The 21,891-nt window shown below is 43.2% G+C and overlaps 1 protein-coding gene across 4 annotated transcripts in view; it reads left to right on the top strand.

The window, feature by feature from the left end:
• LOC134882963 (semaphorin-3F-like) overlaps positions 1 to 21,891 on the top strand; it is a 65,796-nt gene that overhangs the window by 26,722 nt on the left and 17,183 nt on the right. For 2 of the 4 annotated variants that reach the window (XM_063911002.1, XM_063911001.1), the window contains exons 3-10: positions 10,877 to 11,037; positions 11,348 to 11,410; positions 11,883 to 12,002; positions 13,970 to 14,059; positions 15,715 to 15,808; positions 18,403 to 18,522; positions 18,758 to 18,897; positions 20,227 to 20,341. In XM_063911002.1, coding sequence (XP_063767072.1) covers positions 10,877 to 11,037; positions 11,348 to 11,410; positions 11,883 to 12,002; positions 13,970 to 14,059; positions 15,715 to 15,808; positions 18,403 to 18,522; positions 18,758 to 18,897; positions 20,227 to 20,341 — 903 coding nt within the window. The remainder of the gene's footprint in view (positions 1 to 10,876; positions 11,038 to 11,347; positions 11,411 to 11,882; positions 12,003 to 13,969; positions 14,060 to 15,714; positions 15,809 to 18,402; positions 18,523 to 18,757; positions 18,898 to 20,226; positions 20,342 to 21,891) is intronic. The other 2 variants (XM_063911004.1, XM_063911003.1) reach the window with 1 other exon arrangement.

Below are 21,891 nucleotides of genomic sequence, written 5' to 3'. Positions count from 1 at the left end.
ACCGGGCTGTAACGTATTGGTTTAAACCATCAACATTTTGTTTTTGTGGAACCAAACGTGACTTTGTTTGATGTGGGGCCGGGCTAAATACCAGCTAACCTAGCTATTTAGCCTGGTTAGAAACTGTTGAACTTACAAAATATACTTACCAGAAAAAGGGGTAAAAAATCTGAAATTAACATCATGCTGCAACACGATTCCTAAGTATTCATTGAGACCATTAACTCATAAAAATGTTGACTGAGGTAATGACTCAAGTGAAAAGTAGGGTCATTTTCTCATATACTTCTATACAATCTGACTTCTTTTTGAAACCAGTGGAGTTGCCCACTGCTCGCCTTTCTAAAGACTATTAAGGCACTTCTACATCTCAGGGTCTTTTCCGACCTGGAGGTTGCCGCTCAGCAGCAACCAGTAACATTTGGGTCGGGTCTCCTGTGATTGAATAATGGAGGATTGAAGGCGTTGACATGCTGGATGGGAACAGGGCAAGATGTGTCGCTCCTGAGCTGGAGACTGTTAATAAAACACATGTCAGTTAAAACAGAGCCATGTTTGTGCAGATGTGTGCGATTAGATCAAAACTCTCATGGGAGGATCTCCTTCCCTACTCGTTCTCCACGTTTCACAACCCTTCTCAGCTTGATCTCCACCTTTTTATACGTTTCTGCTAGATTGAGGGAGAAAGGTGCTCCATTTGTTTAGAGAGAGGTCCAAAGGCGCACATTATTGGCCTTTTAAGATTTAAAGGACGAAGACACGAGGAATGTGTTTTTTAAGTTTCTTATCATCGACCGATTCCGTACCGCCACACATCTGTCTGCTGTTACATGAGTTTACATGAAAATGGAGATAAATGTGTACCTCCTCTACACACCCACCCCCACCCCCGCCTCCTCTGTGCCTGTCCATCAGCGTGCTAGGCTTGGCAGGCAGGAGTAGAGGGGCTTAGGTGATGGGAGCCAGAGGCCCTGTGATAAGGCCATTTCTTCGCATGAGAGCTCATCAGAGCTGACAGTGAATACAAATTGGTGCCATTAGTGAGTGGGGGGGGGTTGGTCAGTGGAGGGGTGGGGCACTACAGTGGCTCTAATTATAGAGCGGGTGAGCCCCCCAGGCAGGGGAGTGGCAGGGCGCGGAGGTGTGGTGGTAACGAGGTGGCGACAGTAGTAAACGGGGAGGTGTCGCATCTCAAAGAGCATCATGGTGCAACTTGTGGATGTGCGTTCAGCAGCGATGGCTAATGATGTGTGATATGGAAATGCTTTCACTCTGTATCCATTATGACGGATCGCATTCAACACGTGTTGAGACAAGAGAGGGTCACACCTTTTCCCCAGTGAGGGGGCTCACAGCAACAGAATACAAACAACATGCCATGAATAGAAAGGTAGCCAGGAGTCGAATCCCTGACTGTGTTTAAGCGTAATTCTGCTTTGGGGATTCATTCCAAAAATATGATGTTATGGGGACATCCCTGACTCTTTTCTGTGTGTTACAGCTAACTTTTAAAAACTGAAAGACACTGTAAAGGGTTTAGTTTCTAAGACGATATCGCAGAGACCACCCTAACCAGATAACACTGTGGTATCTACAAGTACAAAGATTATTTTAATGTACATGAACATAATGCTGTGCTGAAGAAGACTGAAAAAATAACTTATATCAGTATGAAAATATTCAATGACGTAATCATTTATATAATAACTTGTTTAATTTTTTTCATAGACTTTTATACAATTTGGACCAGGACCATTTGAAAGAATGCACAGTAAAGGTTTTTCGGCATTGACTCAGTACCTGGCTCAAGGCTGGACAGAAGTCCCGTCCAGCTTTAATGTGGGTTCGCTTTTGAAATAACTATAGATAAGTTTATCTTTAGACATGGTGATATGTCTTAAGCACCTTAATTGTAGGAACTCAACGATTTTTTGGGAGAAAATGGAGCTGAAATATGATATGTTTTGCTTTAGAAATACAGTAGGTACTTCAATTAAATAATGTATTATAGAAGAGAAACTTAATATCCTGTTTTAATTGTTGCATGGATTTTCTATGGAAACCAAAAATGACACTTTAAAATAGAGACCTATTTAAGACACGAACAAAAGAAAACGAAGTGTTAAATTACTCTTTAAGCTGAGACATATAATCAGGACCAGAAGTGATGATCCCAGTAAAAAGTGTTTTCAGTTTTTCAATATCTGTGTGGCGTAGCGTTGTGATTTATGTCTAATTTCACAGAGTCTGAGGTTCGATGACAGCGAGAAGAGGTGCTAGTGCTGATGCGTTGTGCACATAGGGCAGGTTTTTGCACAGACATGCTGTTATATCTTGGTTTTCTCTCTCCTAGCAGCGAGTTGCAGAGCCTGTCTCTCCACCCAGATGCAGACACACACACAGAGGATTCAGCGAAGCTTGACCACATCACAAAACATTAGCATTCCTTTCTGTTGCATGCTCTTTGGCATGACCAATGGGGTCAGATCATATCTCCGGATGCCCTTGCATATTTGTTATCTGCTGAATGACGCGTCCTATCTGATGTGACACGGTGGCCCGAGCCTCCTGACCGCTTTTATTATCCTCCGTCCCACAGAGTGACTAAGCCAAGGCGAGCAGCTGCTGCGTTCACATGCTGTTATCGTTCCTTTTCATTTAGCTGCACAGCTAACCTCAAACCCACTCTCCAGTAATCACACAGGCATTCTTTAACCGCTGTGTCACTTCTCCACTGGCTTTGGAGCGTGGAGCTTACACAAACCCAAATAACTCTTGTAAATGTTTGACGCGAAGACAAGTCGCGATGAAAGGATCTGTTGAAGGAAAGCACTGAGGGCGAGGTGGCTGATTCGTAGTGAATCCGCTAACAAGATAGCAATGGTGCCAGGACAGGCCGGCCAAACACTTAACCATATGCAGAACAGGGCCCTTTAATCTCCCAGCCATGTTTGTTAGCTCAGTAATGGCCCCTATATTAGGAGCTTCCTTATCCGAGCAGATACAGGAAATCACTGAGAAAGTTTTGCTAGATTAAGATAAGATACAGAACCACAGCCGGTCTCAGATACAGGCATCTGGATTTAGGCCAACTGTACTCTTACTGTGTAAATGCAGATTAAAAAAAACTTTTTCTTGTAACAAACTGACCTCAAAATGCATAGTCACATTTTGCAGAACGTACACACACAACATAAGGAGGTGCATGTTATCGTTTGTGCTTTTTATGTTTTTTCAGGACACTTTGTACAGTTAGAAGGTGCAAATTAATTAAAACCCAACACTAAAGTACCACACAAAGTCAATTGTTAAGCATTAAGGTTGGAACTTTAGGAGCTAAGCGGTAATTTCCTTAACATATTCAAATCAGACTAGAGAATTACTCACAGTTTTGGCATGTTTGCAACGGATCAGTGAGCAGCAATCTTGTTGCAACATTACAAGGCCATGTTACAGGAAATGAACGACACCAATTGACCCAGTCCTCCCTGATCACTAGAGCTTCTAATACAAGACAACGTTTTATACAAGTGTTGCATTATTCCTGCAAAACAAATAGGGTTCAGCCTCTAAAATACAGAGCTTGTCTGCCTTCAACACATAAAGTGAATATCTTCATGTTTTGGAATTACAAAATGAGAACAAATGCACCATTATACAGGTACATGGGCAGCAGACGCTTCCTGAATAATTCACTGACTCAAATTAATGAGATTGAGTAATGCACATTATGTCCAGCAAGTCTCCTAAACCTGTGGCACTGTCACCTGTGGCGTCTCAACTCATTACCGCTGCTTGTTAAAAGTGGACTGCCAACATTGCAATCCCCCCCCCCCAAAAAAAAGAAAGCAATGTGTCTTTTGTGCAGAACTCCGTCACTGCTGCTGAAATGAAGCGTGTCTTCTGAAGGGTAATAATACAGCCTTAACTGCAGTTTTCCTCCTCTGCATTGACAGCGTTCAAAATATTTGGCCAAGTTTCCTGACAAGTGCTGCCTTTGAAGTGCGAGAGCATGCCACCTCTCCCGCCCCCTCTTAAACACCCTAATTATCACTCCTGTCACTCCGGTGCGTGTGAACGAACGCACCTCTCTCCTGACGGCTTGGAAAGTGCCTCAGGTAGTGCAGATTGTTTTTGATGCGCCGCGAGCTAACGGGGTATTTCTGTCGCTTTGTTACACAACACCACAAACCGAACGCTCGAATTTTCAGTTTAGTGTTATTTCAGTAGAATTACAGCTTATGTGTTGCAGCTTTACTGTGATCTTTGGACAGAGGGACTCCTGGTGCAGTGGCTGCACTTTGTAATTATCGACCACGCGCTCCACAAAGGGGAAGCCACAGACCCGTGAACTGAGCAGGTGATTGCTACACACTTCGGTCCACATTGCTCATCGCTCCCTTCCTGTTCGGTGTCAAAGCAACAGACCGCAAACTTTTTGTCTCTCCCCCCCACCATCCCCCCATCCTCCTCACCTTCTTGGCTTCAAGCAGCAACACGCTGTGCACCGTCATTGGAAGCCGCCTGCACTTTAAATGTACCCAATTTCAAAGCAGGGAAATATGCAGCGGGCTGGAACACCCATATCAGTGTCATGAAGTGCGTGTGCGCCGTGCTGTCAAATGCAAGGATGTGTAAATACCCCCTTCAAATTTCCTCCGTATTCTATGTTTTGTTTAAACACAAGTTTCCATGATCCAACCACTTACCCAATGTTTCTTGTTAAATTGCCTGGAAAGTTACGAGTGCGGTGTACAGTTGAATCACTGGATGCTGCAATAACTCCCTAATGTGAGGTAATTCTGATGTTAGGATGCATTAACTGCTGAATACGATGCATAAAATCCTGTCTGTTCTTTCCCAGCGTAGCAGGAAATCATGTCATACAAGAAAGCATGAACCAGTGTGCGTTTTTAATTTCTGTAGCTCTTGAGAGTGCACCGCTTGACATTGAACTTTCGTGTCCAAACATATTTCCAAAGTAAATTTGGCCCGTTGGCTATTAATTTTAGGCTGGGAGATATGCTATAACATGCAGGCCTGCAGCCCCGGAGATCACCGTCAGCAGCCAAGTATTATCTCAGGAGGAGGAGGGCCGGCTCAGTCTGACAGAGGCATGATTCTACACCTCATTTCACCAGGCAAGCTGACAAAAATACTAGTATTATTTATAATGGTCTGAGGAAGGGGCTCAGACGCTTCCCAGCACAACCACTGGATTGTACCACAGGGCTTAGCAGGAAAAACTGCTAACAGGAAGACAGTGTTTCCAAATGTACAGTGAAAGAAGAACCCAGATATTCACATCAACCTGTCATATTTTGGCTGGTAAATAAACAAAACCATCTGTACTTTTTGCAGTATGGCTTGTTTTCGTGTTGAACCAGCGCCAAGGCTTTTTGATCGACTTCCCTCCTTCACAAATCAGCAAAGACAATATTTCAGCAGGTAGTGATGGTGATTTATTAGGCAAGCTGTGTGTAAGGAGACACAGATTTAGGAAAAGGTTTCAATGCGGAGAGAGTCTCTTGAGTATACTCTGGAAGCATATGCACATGCAACTCTGCCTCCTATAAAATGACCTTCCCATGCAATGTAAGTGCATGCTCAGTTGGGTTTTTTCTCACAGATTATAGAAACAGTTTTAAACATGTGGTTAATGGCTATCAAAACAAGACAATTTAAGACGATTATGGTTTAAAATAAGAACATATTACGTTTTTAGAGTTACTGAAAGAGTTGACTTTTGACGCCACACGAATACGGGTCTCCTGGGTGAAAATCATACCTCCCCGTAAGCCGACTTTCAAGGACTCTTGATTAAAGGTGCATTTGTGGTACGTTGAAAACAAAAATAGATATCACTCGAAACATAATTGCAGGTCTGTTGGGTTTTGCATTTCCTATAGTGTGTTATATAGGTTTCTGTGCATGTAAATGTCTGCAAAGGCTAAAATCCCAAAGTTCCCTCCAGAGGAAGTTTCTCTCCCTGCCTGAAACGTCTCAATCCGACTCCTTTGTTTACTTATGTAACTTAACGACATCACTATGTAACCTTTGTGCTTCTATTGGATAGCGCTCCAACACATTGTTCTGATAAGCTAAGGGGCGGGACATCTCTGAGCGGTTGACAAATCAGAACAGAGCCAACCAGCTCTGATTGGTTAGCTAACCAATCAGAGCAGACTGGACTCAGAGACAGAGGTGCTGCAGCCCAGGCAGTATGAGCAAAATAAAGACCTTTTTTAACATTAAAGCATGGAGACATGTCCCAGTAGAGACACAAAATACAAATAAGAACCTGAAAATGAGATTAATATGTCGTCTTTCGCATTACAGCTGTTCTAGAGGACCATACACTTTAGACAATGAGTAAGTTGTCTGTGAATTTGACTTCTACATCTCTCTCAGGACATGCACATTGTTGGCTCTGACATTGAACTATAACATGTTCAGGACTCATCTTACTCAGCTCCCTGTTCTCAAACACTGGCACAGACCTTTCCACCGGCCGGAGAGGAGTGTTGAGTTGTGGGAACCGGCAGTGGGCTGTGTCACCTTGAGATGCTGGGAGAGAGGAGAGCGTTGTCTGTGTTCAGCAGACTGGAGACAGCGGACCGGATTGTTTCTCTCTCCTGGAGTGAGAGCTCTCTCCTGTATGCATTACTTGTGTACACGTCAGGATGGAGCAATGAGAAAAAGAAATGAAGGATGTCAGTGTCATTAAAGGACTTCTTATATGCGTGGAAGTGCATGGTTGGCGAGACCTTGAGTGAGGGTATCATGTTCCCCCTCCGGCTTACTTTCACCTCTAATAGAGCCATTGCCATTCCACAGGGGGAAGCGGTGCGTCCCCGAAACAAAGCCCTCGCTGTGTGTGTGTGTGTGTATGTGTGTGTGTGTGAGTGTGTGCGCGCGAAGACCCCCCAGAGTGAACCTAAACCATACACGCAGTAATGGGCTACTTCAGGAGTTTATCTTGCTCTAATAGACACACTTGTACGCTGCTCCAAGCCTCTAAATCTCCAGGATAAGTCTGTGTGTTGGGGAAATGCTGTCATGCCCTAATGTGGAGTACAAAGAGCACAGCGGTTCGGCCACTCAGAGCTTTTCCTGTTTGAAATTGTAATCTGCTACTGGGGGCATGTAGTGGATCGAGTGTACAATGTATCCACAAGAAGGAGCTTTTTGCAAATTGAATTTAGTTTTTGGGCTCTATTGAATGCCAGCTAAGCTAATTTCCTGCAGAAACATGCTACCTTTTGGGGATTACCACACACTCTAACGCAACCCTAGAAACATCTCTTAATCTTTTCAGTGCAAGCATCATTCTTGATCTAACACATTGCAGCACAGTCTCTCTGCTGGTATAAATGCTTTACTGTCACAAGGTTTTTAATGCCGGATTTTTCCTTGTAACAGAGTATTTTTTACAATTTACTCCCGCTACTTTACTTCTTAGTACTTCTTCCAACACTGGCTGGTAATAATTGTGTGTTTGCCGGCAACAGTCTGAGTCCAGGGTCCTGCTGGTTGTGTTTTCACAGGCAGTCTGACCCCCGGGCTACTGTCGCAGTCCAGCTCAGTCCGCTGCCATTATGCGTCCTCCATCAACATTTCATAGCAGCACAATGCCGGCTGCCACTGCCTGAGGCGAAGGTTGACTTTTGGACTGAGCTCAGAAAGACAGAATAGAGATTGATGTCTAACAGCTAGAATGACTTCACACTTTTTGTTACCAGACTTCTTTCCTTTTACTAACTCGTGGTGAGATGTTTCAACAGTTTCATTCCTATGGTATTAGAAGGCCAAATGGTATTCAGGCTAAATCATGAGCTCCATATGTACCACTTTACTCCGGTTAAGCTTTAAAATGTCTTATATAAAGGACTACTTCAACCAGAAAATGATCCTTTGTATATCATTGACCCTGTGTTAACACGAACCCTTAAAGCAAACTTTATTTATAGAGGAAGATAAATATTTGATCAATTAAAGCAAATGGGTCCCGTTTCTCACAGCAAAATTATTTCAAACTCTCACACAATTATATTTATTATATCCAAATGCATGCTCACTAAAAAAACAACTTCTACTATAATTTTATTATTTAAAACACTCACATTTTGCACATTTGCACAGTAAAAACCAATGTGTTTATGCAGACGTTTTAAAGCTTCAAATAGTAACGTTTTTAGAAAAAATGCATGTGAGAAGGAATAGTGAGCATACAACCGGATAAATAAGACTTGGAATGTACTGAAGGAGTTGTGTGAGACTTTGTCAATGGATGCTTTGACATCTTTTTGTTGCTGTTAATAAATGGAGACTTTATTTAGACTCCAGTTAGACTTTATTTAGACTCTCCTCCATGTTTGAATTCTTCTTTCACAATAAAATTCCCTTAAATAAACTTCAGCCCTGGATGACTCTATCATAAAAAAAGGGCTTTTATTATTACAACCACACCATCTTCTATTAGGCAATGCTCTCCATGATGTAGTCTACATTGCAATTAGACATGGAGGATAAGGGGTGAAGAAAGTTTCATCGCATTGTTGAATATTTAGCCAGAATTTGGACCTGCTGTGGAGTACATTCAGACTCCCCGCGCGTTATTGTGTGATTATGAGATTAGATTACGATGTGTTTGTTTCATAATGCTCTCTATAGGGTGTGTTGTTGCTATGCACTGTTCACATTCCCCTCTTCAGCTGACAGATGGTCCCATCCAGCTACTCTCTGACAATAAACACACACTGAGAAGTCGCTGACACCCTGCTTCAGGAAGGGCTTCGACTAGCCCTTTTTGTGTGTGTGTGTGTGTGTGTGTGTGTGGTTGTGTGTGTGTGTGTGTGTGTGTGGTTGTGTGTGTGTGTGTGTGTGTGTGTGTGTCCCCTCTAGCAGCACACACATATAAACATAGCAAGAGTGCATGGGGACTCATCATTCAACTAAGGTCTCCAACACAAATAATCACAGGGACCGGCCACATGTTGCATCTCCTCCGCCGTAGGCTCTGACAGCTGTCAATCACTCTGCCGTCCCGTAAACATTCCTTTGGTGGGCAGTTATTAAATCAAACTGTACAAATATAGCAAATCTAATGCTATTAATCATTGCTTATTGACGTAACCCTGCGTTAAATTTAGATCTGGCAGGAAAGACTGGTAATATCCGATTCCATAGGGAGTCTGTTTAAAAAAGACCTCTAGATGGTGTTTATTTCAAGGCCCAATGGTGGACATGTTGATGGCTTTGCATGCTTTGGTGTCCAGACCTCTTCCGCTGAACCACCTAACAACCTCACAAGAATGTGTCCCAGTAACTTCAAACATGCTGAACATGACTGCGCATACAGAGCTTGCAAAAAAAAGAAGAAATGTGGTTATCCATCCTCCGCCCTAAACATTTTCAAATCTTGAAATGACTTATTTTTATAAGTCTTGGCCGCTGCTTAGTTAGGCGCGACTCCCCACGTCGACTTCATTTCACACTGCCTTGCTTTTATTATACACTGGCATACCTCTGCTCTGATATATCATTTGTAAACAGTGAAACAAAGCTAACTGTATTTGACAGTTTATCCTTTGGTTTCCCTTCACCACATTTTTCTGCTGCTAAATCAACATCAAGGAACTTGGGTTAACCTAAAAGTGTGGTTCCCTGTTTCTGCTTTCTGTGGTCTGTTGGTTGTAGAATAAAGCCAAACAGTGAAACAGGACTTTCCTGCTATTTGAGAGAAACCTCTGTGTTTGTCCAACAATATGTCAGGGCCACCCTCCATTTCCTCTCCCTTATAGATTGTAGAGGAGTGTGTTTGTCCATGGTGCGGCATGGGGCCTTCGCTGTCTTAGCTGTGGCCTCTTTGCCCCGTCTGTACGTGGTTGCTGAACCGAGAAGAACACATCAAACAAACACTCAAACACAGCGCTAAAGGAAGATTGGGTTACTCTCGACATGAGTGGACAAGTCTACTGCATTGTCTTACCATGGTGCACACTCCTCTGACCTTTAGAGAGCACTCTCAAACCAGGTATGAAGCGGTTTGAACCCAATTTGGGGTGAATTAAGTATATCTAATCTAATCTAAACTCGGTTTATCCACAGGGATTGACAGCAATGATTTCCAGGTCCCCATTGGCAAGCATTTTGAAGAATTGGTAACCGTTTCTTGGCCATTGGGGGGGGCATCATTGGCAATCCCTTTTTACAAACACAGACAGAAAAATGTGCACCCCTACTGTATGTGAGTGGGAATTCAGCTTCATCATAGGTAGAATCAAGACAGATCTGAGGTCATTTCTGAAAGTCGAGATGATGGACAAGTCAATGTTGGTGTCACTTAATGGACCCACAATCCAAGATTCCAATAATGAAGGTCCTATGGATTGTTGGAGGGAATCTGAACAAAGTTAAAGAAGTCTGTGAATGTATTCTACAGATTCAAACTCAAGATACATATGGTATATTTTTTTGAATTAGCAACCACTTGTGATCCTCCTTAAACTACTCATATGGTATCATTCATAATGGACACATAGCATCTATCCGTCAAACTACCGTGTCTGTTTTTTCTAACTTCTCTCTCGCACTCAACGGTAGCCATTGATGACTTTCTAGATCCTCTGATCCACTCAGGAGGTATTAAGCCATCAACACAGTGTGACAGACGCTCAGTAGCACTTGTCTCTAATGTGCAGTGTTAAGTTACCACCGTGTTGGTGGAAAACCATCAGATAACTCCACGCGGGTATGCAGGAGTGGCATGGGGAATGTGTCAGTTGTGAATGCGTGTGTGTGTGTGTGTGTGTGTGTGTGTGTGTGTGTGTGCACCACAGCTGTCATTAATGGGTGTATTTCTGTCTCTGTGCAGAGCTGAGATCCACCGGTACCGCTCATCACTTCGCCTTCATCCTCAACACCACCGACTACCGGATCCTGCGTATGGATGAGGACCATGACCGCATGTATGTGGGCAGCAAGGACCACATCCTCTCTCTGGACCTCCATGACATCAACAAGGAACCACATATCGTAAGACCATTCCCATAATGCACTTTCCCTAAACTCTGGCCCCTCAGCGCTACAACAGCTGCCCCTAAGGAACAACCTATCAGCCCATCATCACACATGTTGCTCACATTTAGTTTTTCTTGGAGTGGTATTTTTCTCTTGTTTCGGTTCATTAAAACCCTGTAATTGGGTTATGAAAATCCCAACAGGACTAATATTAGTCTGAGTGGATATCCTTTTTTGCAGTTTCAGCCGAAATATCTCATAAATGCCAGTGATGTGTAACGGGTTGGATTGTAACTATGAAATGTCCGCTGTTCCTTCGTTGCAGATCCACTGGCCGGTGTCCGAACGAAGAAAGATGGAGTGCCTTGTGAGCGGGAAGGACGCCAATGTAAGTACGCCTGTTGTTGACGGCACCCATAAACTCAGCGGGTTCGTTCCGCTGAGCTGATTTTCATCAATTTGATAGGCTAAGAATGAGAAAATATGCAGCTCCCTTCATTGTGCAAATTGTTTGCACAAGAGAGGAACCTTGTAAAAATCACCTGTTAGGTTCGGAGTTGGCCTAGTAAAAGTGCTAGGTTCCCTTCTGTCTCGCCAAAGAGACAGAAATGCATTTGGAGCGAAGAAGCCCAGTCGATCCCACCATCCTCCTCTCTGCCAGGCCAGGGTGGGCAGCACAACACCTTTGGCCGATAGTTTGATATATTGTCCAGATATATAGAGAAGCACAGCATAACAGGTTTATTTTTATCCACTTAGGCTTTCGGTAAATCCGCAGGAGGTGCTCCAGTAAACCAACGGCTATAAATGTCTTTTTATTTAGACGTTTATTGCCTTCTAATTGGTCTTTGTTTTTCCAGGACGAGTGTGCAAACTTCATACGTCTGGTCGAGCCATGGAACCGGACTATGCTGTACGTCTGTGGGACGGGAGCTTACAATCCAGTGTGTACCTTCGTCAACAGGGGACGCAAACCTCAGGTTAGGATGAAAGAGGAATGTGAAAAACCAAGATGACCTTCCTGTACATCAACCCAGCAAACATAAACAGCTTTCTCCATCTGCGTCATGAATGGCATAGCTTGGCCTCTCCCTTTTTTTTTTCTCTCTTACCCAGGTTCTCCATCCACCTTACGCTAGGTTCCCTTTACGATTTCCCTCCATCATTAAGCCTGCTCGAGGTACCATGTCTCCGCGTCTGGCAAAGCAGCTTCACCGGCACACAGCTGTCCTCCCCAGTGAGCTGTTAAAGCTGCTCTGTTTAGTCTCAGCCTTTTAATGGGAGCTCTTGAATTTCCTAAACCGAGCCAGGTATCGCTACCTCATGTTACTCCCCTTTTAACACCTCACTCTTCCTTAAATATCACACTTGTTCCCCCTAATGATGACCGGGGGAGTTTTAAAAACCGGATAAATAAAATATAAATTTCCCCATTGGACTCTCCCTGGAGATATACAGTGCTGTTACAACGGCAAGCGTGCCTCGCATGAGTCCCTTGTTGCATATGGTTCCTACGTGACCCTTTACTAATGAAGGGCTTCCACCGATTCACTCACCTATCCATTCACCCCTTCATGCATCCAGGCCACCCGCCAGCCTCCACCATGTGAGACGTTGGGTAATTGGAAGTGGGAGCTCCCATTATGGGGTGCCAGTGGAATGTTCCAGTTCTAGTCCATTAATGAGAGGACTGGTTTTTCCTCCATCACACTGAACAGACAGGTCCGAGTCCCCCCCCCCAAAAAAACCCTCCATGACCACCCTACTCAGCTGGACCGGGGACTGTGATTGAAAACAAATCAATACACACACACATCCTGATACACACCTTGATATCCTTAATAATTCATCTTTCAGACAGATTTTAGTCATTTGATTTCACCTCTGCAGGGTATATTCTTGGGCTCGCCAGCTTTAAGTAGGGGCCCTGTAGCTTTTGTAAACGGTAATAGCCAAATGTTTTGCTTTGGCAGCAGCTTTTAGGGGAATGTATGAAGCATACTGTGAGCGCCTTTATTGACTCAACCACAGGATAGGGAACCATCTGGTCAAATAAAGCTACACACATTTGCTGCTCAATCCTTCACACACAGAGTATGTATATTTTCCTAATTCACTTACCATTCCTCGAGGTTTCTACGAGTTGTTAAAATTCTCAATTGTCTTAAATTTAGGCTTGAAAAGGTCTATTTTAGATGTCTTAAAATGAATGCTGTACTCTACAGAAAATGCTCAATCTGTTTCATTTATGTTTTCTCCGGGGAGAATGGGAGCTCAATTGAAACAAAAAAGGTTTTCCTAACTGATCAGAATTGACTTGCACAGATCAATGAAGAGCATCCACTCACTTCCTGGTCACTATCATTCCACACTTTGGATTTCAATCTTTAATTTAGCAAGATTAAGACTCAGATGCAATTCTTCTTCACTTTGCAGCGATGGGGAAATGTACATTTTAACCAGAAGTGAATGGAGAATATGTTATCGAAGCCAGCTGGGAGCTGTATGAAGCCTGGTGCTGGTAAAATCCAACGTGAAAGGTGTCAAAACGATTAAGCCACAATGACAACTTGCTAACAGACTCCAGCTAGCCTTCATTATTGTTTGGCTGCAGTCTGCACTTCAGTACCACAGCGGCCAAGTTTAGCAAGTGCTTTAGCAAGAACTCTAACCGACCTCTTGACAGCGTTCTGGTCTGACTCAAAAGTAATTCTGACTTGTTTTATTCTTACTATTTTTTTGACAAATAACCCTAAAAAGGAACCAGGTGTTACATCTAATTCTTAAATTCTCAACCTGCAAAATCCCTGATTCTAACTTTTAGTCTCAGAAATAGTTTTGTGGGTTTGTTAAAGTCAGGACAGTTGCAAGTGGAAGACGGAAAGGTCCCTAACCCCTCCTCATCAGTGGCGTAACATCCAGACTCTGTTGCTGTCTCCTGTTTTAGACCTCCATGTATCTGCAGATGGCCCAGGCCAGAGGAAGGGCTAGCCGCGCAGCTGAACCCAGCGCGGTGCACGAGACACTTGGACTAAAGGTGCGATGTGGGCCCTGTCTGCACCGCAGCCCTGCGCACTGGGCTCGCGGTCACCAGCAGCATGCTCCCCCCCTTTCTTTATTTGTCATCACCATCCCTAACATGGCCATCACTTGTTTATCTCCGTAACATTTAGCATGCATCTCACCAGTCCGTGCACAATCGTTGTGTGATCGCATTTATTGTCATCTCCCTTTTGTTTCACTCATGCTGTCTTGGTGTGAGCGTCATTGTCTGAACACCCCTTTTGTATCCGCCATTGTCCATTCGTGCTTTGCGTCTGTGCTAAATGTCACATTTTGCATGAGAGCTGGGTTATCAAGTGGAACTGTCTTCTGAAAAAATCAGCTGACTTTTGCTAGACTGAAATTTAATTAAACAGGCTTTCACTGCTGTTCAATGCATGGCATACTCATTTTTTTGTTGTTGCATTTAGCAGAGCCCATTAAATACAGATCAAATCATTCATCCCGCTTATCTGAGACAATGCAGAATGTCCCTCCCATAAGCCCTTCCCCGCATCGGGCCCTCCTCCACCTTCTGCAGGAATGTGGTGCAGTCTCTCCCACTCCTCAGCATCTGACCCACTCCCACAGCAGGCTCTGTTAGCCCAGAGCAAACAGCAGCCATCTGTAGCCAACTAGCTGTGCAGAAAAAGGAAATAAAAGAGCCACATACTTGAACATGCCTCCACTGTTTGAGCTCTCCAAGCACTTTGAAACACTGAGAGCAGGACATAAAGGCTCGAGGTGCAGAGGGACTCTTTGAAAATGTTGCACGTCTTTTATTTCAAACATGTTGCAACTTTTGGGAAGGGTCATATTTTACAGCAAGGTTGTAAAAACACGTTCAGGGCACAGTTTCCCTCTGGTACACATAAATGTTTGTGACCTTTTTTTTACACGTCAACATCTGGCATGGCTGGGAGTGAGCCGCCAGCACCTCCTTACTTGCACGAGTGCTGATTTTAATCAAAGATGAGTAGGAAATTGCACAAGGCTGCGTGTATGATCCAATGAAGTGAATTTGGCACAGTTCCAGATTCTCTCTCCTGATTTAGCGCTGATGGACAATGACAGAAATGTCTCCATCTCTGTACCCGTTGGGAGTTAAATATTTGGGATTGGACATGCTCTGGTTTGTGAGGCGGGGCTAGAGGACATGTCATCGCACGCCGCTAATTCATTTCCCAAGCTCTCATACGCAAATTCCTGCCAATGAACTTGCAGTGCTTGCGTGCAGTGATGCCACGAGCAGTGAGCATCAGTCATCCAGCCTCCATCCCCGGCTTGTTTTTACTGTGCTGGATTACAGGTGTCAGCAGTAGGCCTGCACAGCCATAGGCACCGAGAAGCTGAGAGATATCTGGCATGCAGCTTATTATGCCGAGGGAAGCAGCCCACGACGTATTGTTTTCCCGCAGTAAAGTGGCATAGGCATGGATCAGAAATTCCTTGCTTCCCCGCATGTATTTTTCCGTATGAACGCACGCTCATTATTCTAATACTTCATCCCCCATCAGGCCACAAAGGTCCCACAGGAGTCAGAGGGAGCACATTGGCTGCCTCGCTTTCTCTACACAAGGGAATCACAGTGACAGGATGAAGAGTGCTGAATTTATTGCCGTATCCATGTGATTTCTTTTCCCATTTCAGGAAGAAATCTTTCATTTGGAGCCGGGCAGAGTGGAATCTGGGAAGGGAAAGTGCTCCTACGACCCGAATCTCAACAGCGTGTCAGCTTTGATCAGTGAGTATTGTCAAGGGTTTGGTACCACGAGTGTGTAAGCATGGTCTAGCCTCGCAACGGCTGTATCATGAGTTGTTTATCTTTTACTTTCTATGGCTGACAATGATGAGTGTCCTTTACATTCTTTGCCTATTTCCCACAGTTAGCTGCTTGTCCAAATCAGCCAAATCATCAGGAATATTTCCTTGTGAAGGTGGAGGTGGACATTATGTGTCTGTTAATGGGAACCCCTCACTGGGGAACTCATGCCTTCCAATAAAAACACGTAGAGCATGTTGGGAAAGCATTGCTGTGCTTTCATTACCATTTGAAGAGTAAAATAATCTTTATTCACGTGTGTACCAGCTCTCATTCAGTCTGACTCCCCACAGGGCCTGAAGTATTTGCACATGTTTTAATAGTTAAACAATCCTCTGCTTACATACCTTTATATTTACAGACAGGTTACCATTGGACTCTGTAGGGGAGTAATGACGCTGCGTAATTTAATTACAAAATGAATGCAATTATAATCAGTTCCAGTAACTGAGAAAAAACCTGTTATTGAATTACAGTAACTAAACCTTATGTTAGTAATTACAAAGGGGGTTATTTTGTAATTAAATATTCAGTTAAAAGCTTTTATGTAGAATTTAAAGTACATTTTATTGGTTTTATTTAAGAACTTTAATGGCAAGTTTGACCGTACTCATTACTACAGGGTAAATAGTAATCTATTACCCATTCAATTTCTAAAGTATTAATACAGACTCAGAATAAGTGCGAAAATAATGTGCAAATAAAAACATTAAAAGAGCGAATAGTTTTGGACTTTTGCTTTTTTTTTGCATTTTTTTAATTTTGGAGGGGTTCTTTGGGCTAAAATATTGTAAATAAATTAGATCTGCTTCAGTGAGGAAGTGTATTCCAATGTTTATTCACTATCAATCCATCTTGTCCTGGGGAATCTACACGTAACAAGTCTCAGTTAAGCCTTTCATCTGCTTGGCATTCATAAGGTCGGCGTCCTCTGTCTCTTTGCCCAAGGTCACTTAGTCAGACAGACCACACAGTTGCCACCAGTGAAAGGCGATCTTCTCTCTGTGGGGTTCGACAGCGGGTGTAAATCACTGCCACTGCGTTCCCACATTAGCGCAGTGCCAGCTGACCAGTATGGAACCAGCACTGTCATCCAAGATGGATTCATCTCCCACTTCCACCAGTTAGCATTGTACGAGGGACACATTGTTGAAAAGGATCGAGATCCAAAACAATAGATTTACCAGTGGGCCTGCTCACCACATTAGACACCCCATGATCCGTGGACGTTTTAATGATGCGTCATCAATCTCCATATAGCGCTGATGAACACCATGACATTGAATATGGTGGTAGGACAGTGTTTTTTGTTTTCCTCTGCTGTCCCTCCTGCTGTCAGCTTACTCAATCTCTGACAGTCACACCTGCTCTCTGGTGGGGCCCTCGTAGCAGCTGGAGGACCGACACCTTGCCATTCTGTGGCTTAACAAGGCTGTTGTATACATTTGTCAGTCTGCACACATGGATGTGCTCATAGTTTACACTTTATGGAGTGCGTGCGAGGGCTGTTTCGGGAAGTTTGAGCACTGTTTTTGGTAACGCTTTAATTGATGTGTGATGAGATTCTCCTGGAAAGAACTATATGGTATATACACAAAACATTTAGTATTTACTTTTTAAGAACATGCTAATACTCCCTGCTGTCTGTTTTATTTATTGGGAGCGTAATTATCCATATTTATTGAATAATATTTTTGTCTGCAATTTACAACTTAAGTCACCTGCTGTGAAATGATGATACACTGTATATATAAATAACGAGTTGAACTTTGGTCCATCTTACTTCAGTAAAACATGGTTACGCAACTAACTAATTTGAAAAAAGGAAAATAAATTTCAGTGTTTGGATTGAACAGTGTTTATGAAATGTAGTGTAAAATGAAAACGTTAGCATTTCTGGCTACATAGCTAAGCTTGACATGCTAACATTTTCCGGCTTAAGCATTAGCTCAATATTATAGAAGATATGCAGCCCTTTGCACATTTAGGTTTGAATATTTTGTACCCCTTGTTGTAAATATGAATTAGCTTCTTAAAAGTTGTCTGGTTGGCATTGTAGCATTAGCATTACCTTACATAAGCTAACTACATTAGAACAAGCTAGTCGTCAATTTAGTTAACACAGTAGTCTGCTTGGAATAAGAAGCCTGCCCTCGTTAACTTCTGTGTTTACCAAAAGATAACTTCCATGAATATCAAGGTACATTTTAAACTGCCATGATAGAAATAAAGCCTAATGGCTGACACAAATGTAACTTGGACACGGGTTAGGCAAGTTGTCCTTATACAGAAAAATACAATTGTTTGATGGGATCCTTTAAAGGACATTTAAAGAAATGTCTGCAAGGATTGAGCATCTTTGGCTTTGTTAAGCTTCTGAATCATAAAATAAAACATTCCTGACTTCTAAATATACATTTGAAATAAAAGCTAATATGTTTTTTTTGTGCCAAGGTCAAGGCTGGTATGCCAGAGTTGAGGAATTTCACTAAACTGAGCTGTTTCCTCTCTCTTAGATGGTGAACTGTATGCTGGGGTCTATGTTGACTTTATGGGAACAGACTCTGCCATTTTCCGGACTCTGGGAACAAAGACTGCCATGCGCACAGATCAGTACAACTCCAGATGGTTAAACGGTAAATGTTCTTCACAATGATACTCGAGGCTTTCATCCAGTGTGTGAGGCCTTGATTCAAGATGTTTTATTTTAAGTGTGTAAGTACATGTTAAGATTCTCGTGTTGGCATGTGTGAAGAATCCCTCAACGACCGATAAACAGGAAATGCTGACAGTTTATAAGAGATTTCTAGCCAGATGTTTTCCCGAAACGCATCTTCAACCTTTAGATCTCACCACCTCTTTTCCCCACAGACCCCACGTTCATCCACGTGAAGCTCATCCCTGACAGCGCGGAGAGAAATGACGACAAGCTGTATTTCTTCTTCCGGGAGAAGTCCTCAGAGATGGGCCAGACTCCTGTGACCCAATCCCGTATTGGACGCATCTGCCTGGTGTGTACACAGTGGGAAGCGTGTTTGTTTTTGGGTGTAAACATAATGAAAAGAAAACCTGCGTCGATAGGGAGAACAGGCGGGGGGTTCCCCAGGCAAACTAGTATTTGGTCAACGCTGACATGCTGGAATCCACATGTGTCTTTAACCTTCCTGTCTACAATGCATCCCTCTGTCTGGAAGGTTGCACTCTGACCTCTGACCCTGTAGCCTCCTGACCTGTTCTCCCTGGTATTCTTAAACACTTGAAGCTTTTAGTGTACATCGCAGCAAGTGGCATTTTTTCCATCAGTTTTTAAGCAATTATTTTCTTTTTCTTTACAAAAGCAACATCGTTTTTAACTTCCATTTTTGTTTAGCTTTTCCCGTTGAGATGGTTGAGTTCAGCCTGTATTTAAAAGGACTATAAACCCACAACCCTGAAGCTCCATAGTCCGACACCACACATCATATACTTCCTCCATTCTTACCTTTCACAATCCAAGTCTTTGATATATACTATCGGAATCAAGGCTTTTGCATTTGTGTGTTATCCATTCACGCTCCTGGTGGTTTAATGTTCTTTTAGTTAGACGCCCTCCTCTTGAGCCTGTTTACCCTACAAACACAGATGTAGCTTAGCAACAAAAACAAATAACAACAAAAGCGAATGGAAATTGTTTATGCGGTGTTAGTGTGTCTATGCTTTCCCTTATGGATTTGCGTGCATATGCGAGTGGTACATGGAGTGTATGAGCACGGGTATAAGTGAGAAAATGTGCCGTACGTGTGCTTGTCACCTCAGCTGTTCACCGTTTTAATTATTTGAGGGGGTCAGGTGCTGACCCGGCACACAAACACTCACTCGACTCTCAGTGGGCTGTCATTCCCATTTCTCCTCACATCTGGATACTTTTATTGCCACTCTCTCCGCACCCTGCACACCACCTTAAATACACCCAGTATACTGTAATTACACTGGAAATTATAAAAACATTTCAAATCCCAAAATGGGATTCATCTGAAGTGCATGAAGGAGCTTTCATCCAGCCTTCAAAGGGAAAAATACATGCTTTCTCTAAAGATGCTGATTATGGAGGAGCACATACTGGTCTCAGCTCTTTCTTACTGGGATAGATTCTGGCCTCGCTCCACCACAGATGGAAGAGTCTAAATAGGAGGAGACAGTGTTTACCATCTCAACCCCCCCTTCCTCTTAGCTTCCTGGCTTTGCATCACGTACTGTACAGTGTGTGTGGGTGGCTCCACCTGGGTTTGTTTTCTTAAGGAAAGATGGGAGGATGTGAGTTTGAACGAAACTGTTCTGTTTCTCCACCCCTCTTAATACAGAATGATGATGGCGGCCATTGCTGTCTGGTGAACAAGTGGAGCACCTTCCTGAAGGCCAGGCTCATCTGCTCAGTGCCGGGGGCCGACGGCATGGAGACGCACTTCGATGAGCTCCGTAAGTACAAAAACCTGCACAAAAAATAAAACAGCAAACTGAGATGACGCTGTGGTTCCTTTCACAATGTTCAGTTGAAGCAGTGTGGGTCACCTGGTGTGGGTGGGGGGTGTTGTGAAGACTAGACATCAATGTCAATCAAAGATGCTGTCAGATATGTGATGTATTTTCCATTTGCTTTACTGCGATTTTGCCAGATCACATCCTACACATCTAACCCTTTGAATCATCATTGTTTTCTTTAGTTCATTTGTGCGTTATTTGTCCTATTAAAGACATAATATCTGTGTTAAAATGTAAAGAAAACAATGCCTTTTGCCATGTTTTCATTAATCGACTTTTCTGAAGTTTGAAGCAAGATTTGGAATGAGGAATTAAAACGTGTCAAACTGTGATATAGAATACGGACTCCTTTTTAACACAGAGGTACTATTTTTTCCAGAAGAATAATATCACTAGAGTCTTGTGCGTGTGTTAACCACGTTTTTTTTCAAGAAATGAAATCCCTTCTTTGTGCAGTTAATCATTTTGACAGTCAGTATCAAATGGAAAAGAAATAGGGGCAGAATGACATGACTGAATTTATTCCAGACATATTCATTTTCAAGTTCCTGTCATGTATGATCACATCTGATATATTAAGTAGAGAATAGTCTACTGCGGGGTCTGATTCGACTGTAACACCTGCCAAGAGTCCACACACACACACACACACACACACACACACACACACACACACACACACACACACACACACACACACACACACACACACACACACACACACACACACTAGAGCTAAGTCCTTGGCCCACTCCCATCATTTGGCCCCTATAGTGTACTGTAATGAGAATGACACACCGCGGTAGTTGACGTTTTCTTTCAAGATGTCTTAAACAAAAGTGTGTGTTTTTTGCATGTGTGTAGGGGGGGGGGGGTTCCTGATGGTGTGCAGATCAGATCGCCGCGCAGGAATGTCTGAGAGTGTGAGACTATTAGCATCTCCAGGGGAAGCTCTTTCCCTTTCTGTCTCACTGGTTTAAAATAGACCCAAATAGTGATAGGGGACTGATGCGTGAGGCAAGTGTTGCTCTTGAACTAATCTCACGAAAGAAAAGTGCCATGCCTGTTGAATCTGAAGATGTGTCTCTTTATCTGACTGACACATACCATGCTTTTATTGGCGTGCAGCATCAAAAGCTTTGTTTTTACAGGTGACCTTATTTTTGTAGTAATTGACACGTTTTGTCTTACAAACGAGGATTCGGTCTTTTCTCGGTGGCCTGTCAGTTCAGGGTTGACACAGGCGTGCTGCCGCAGAGTGGTTTTGTGACAGAGCAGGAGAGTCGTCAATGTTTGGCACTGGTGATGGTGCTGCTTAAATAAGACTGTAAATGTGTAGTGGAGCATGTTGGTGAACAACAGAAGACAGCATCACAGGGTTGACATGCCTAAAGAGAAGAAAAACTGCATGTCAGTTTGAAGAGCAAGGACTTCTAGAGGGAGCAATACATTGGATAGGATTGAGATTGATGCTAATGGCTTCAGTT

Source organism: Eleginops maclovinus, chromosome 20 (genome assembly GCF_036324505.1).
Source record: "Eleginops maclovinus isolate JMC-PN-2008 ecotype Puerto Natales chromosome 20, JC_Emac_rtc_rv5, whole genome shotgun sequence".
NCBI lineage: Eukaryota > Metazoa > Chordata > Actinopteri > Perciformes > Eleginopidae > Eleginops > Eleginops maclovinus.
The sequence above is the reverse complement of the archived record's forward strand: the minus strand, read 5'-3'. Positions and strand labels throughout refer to the sequence as shown.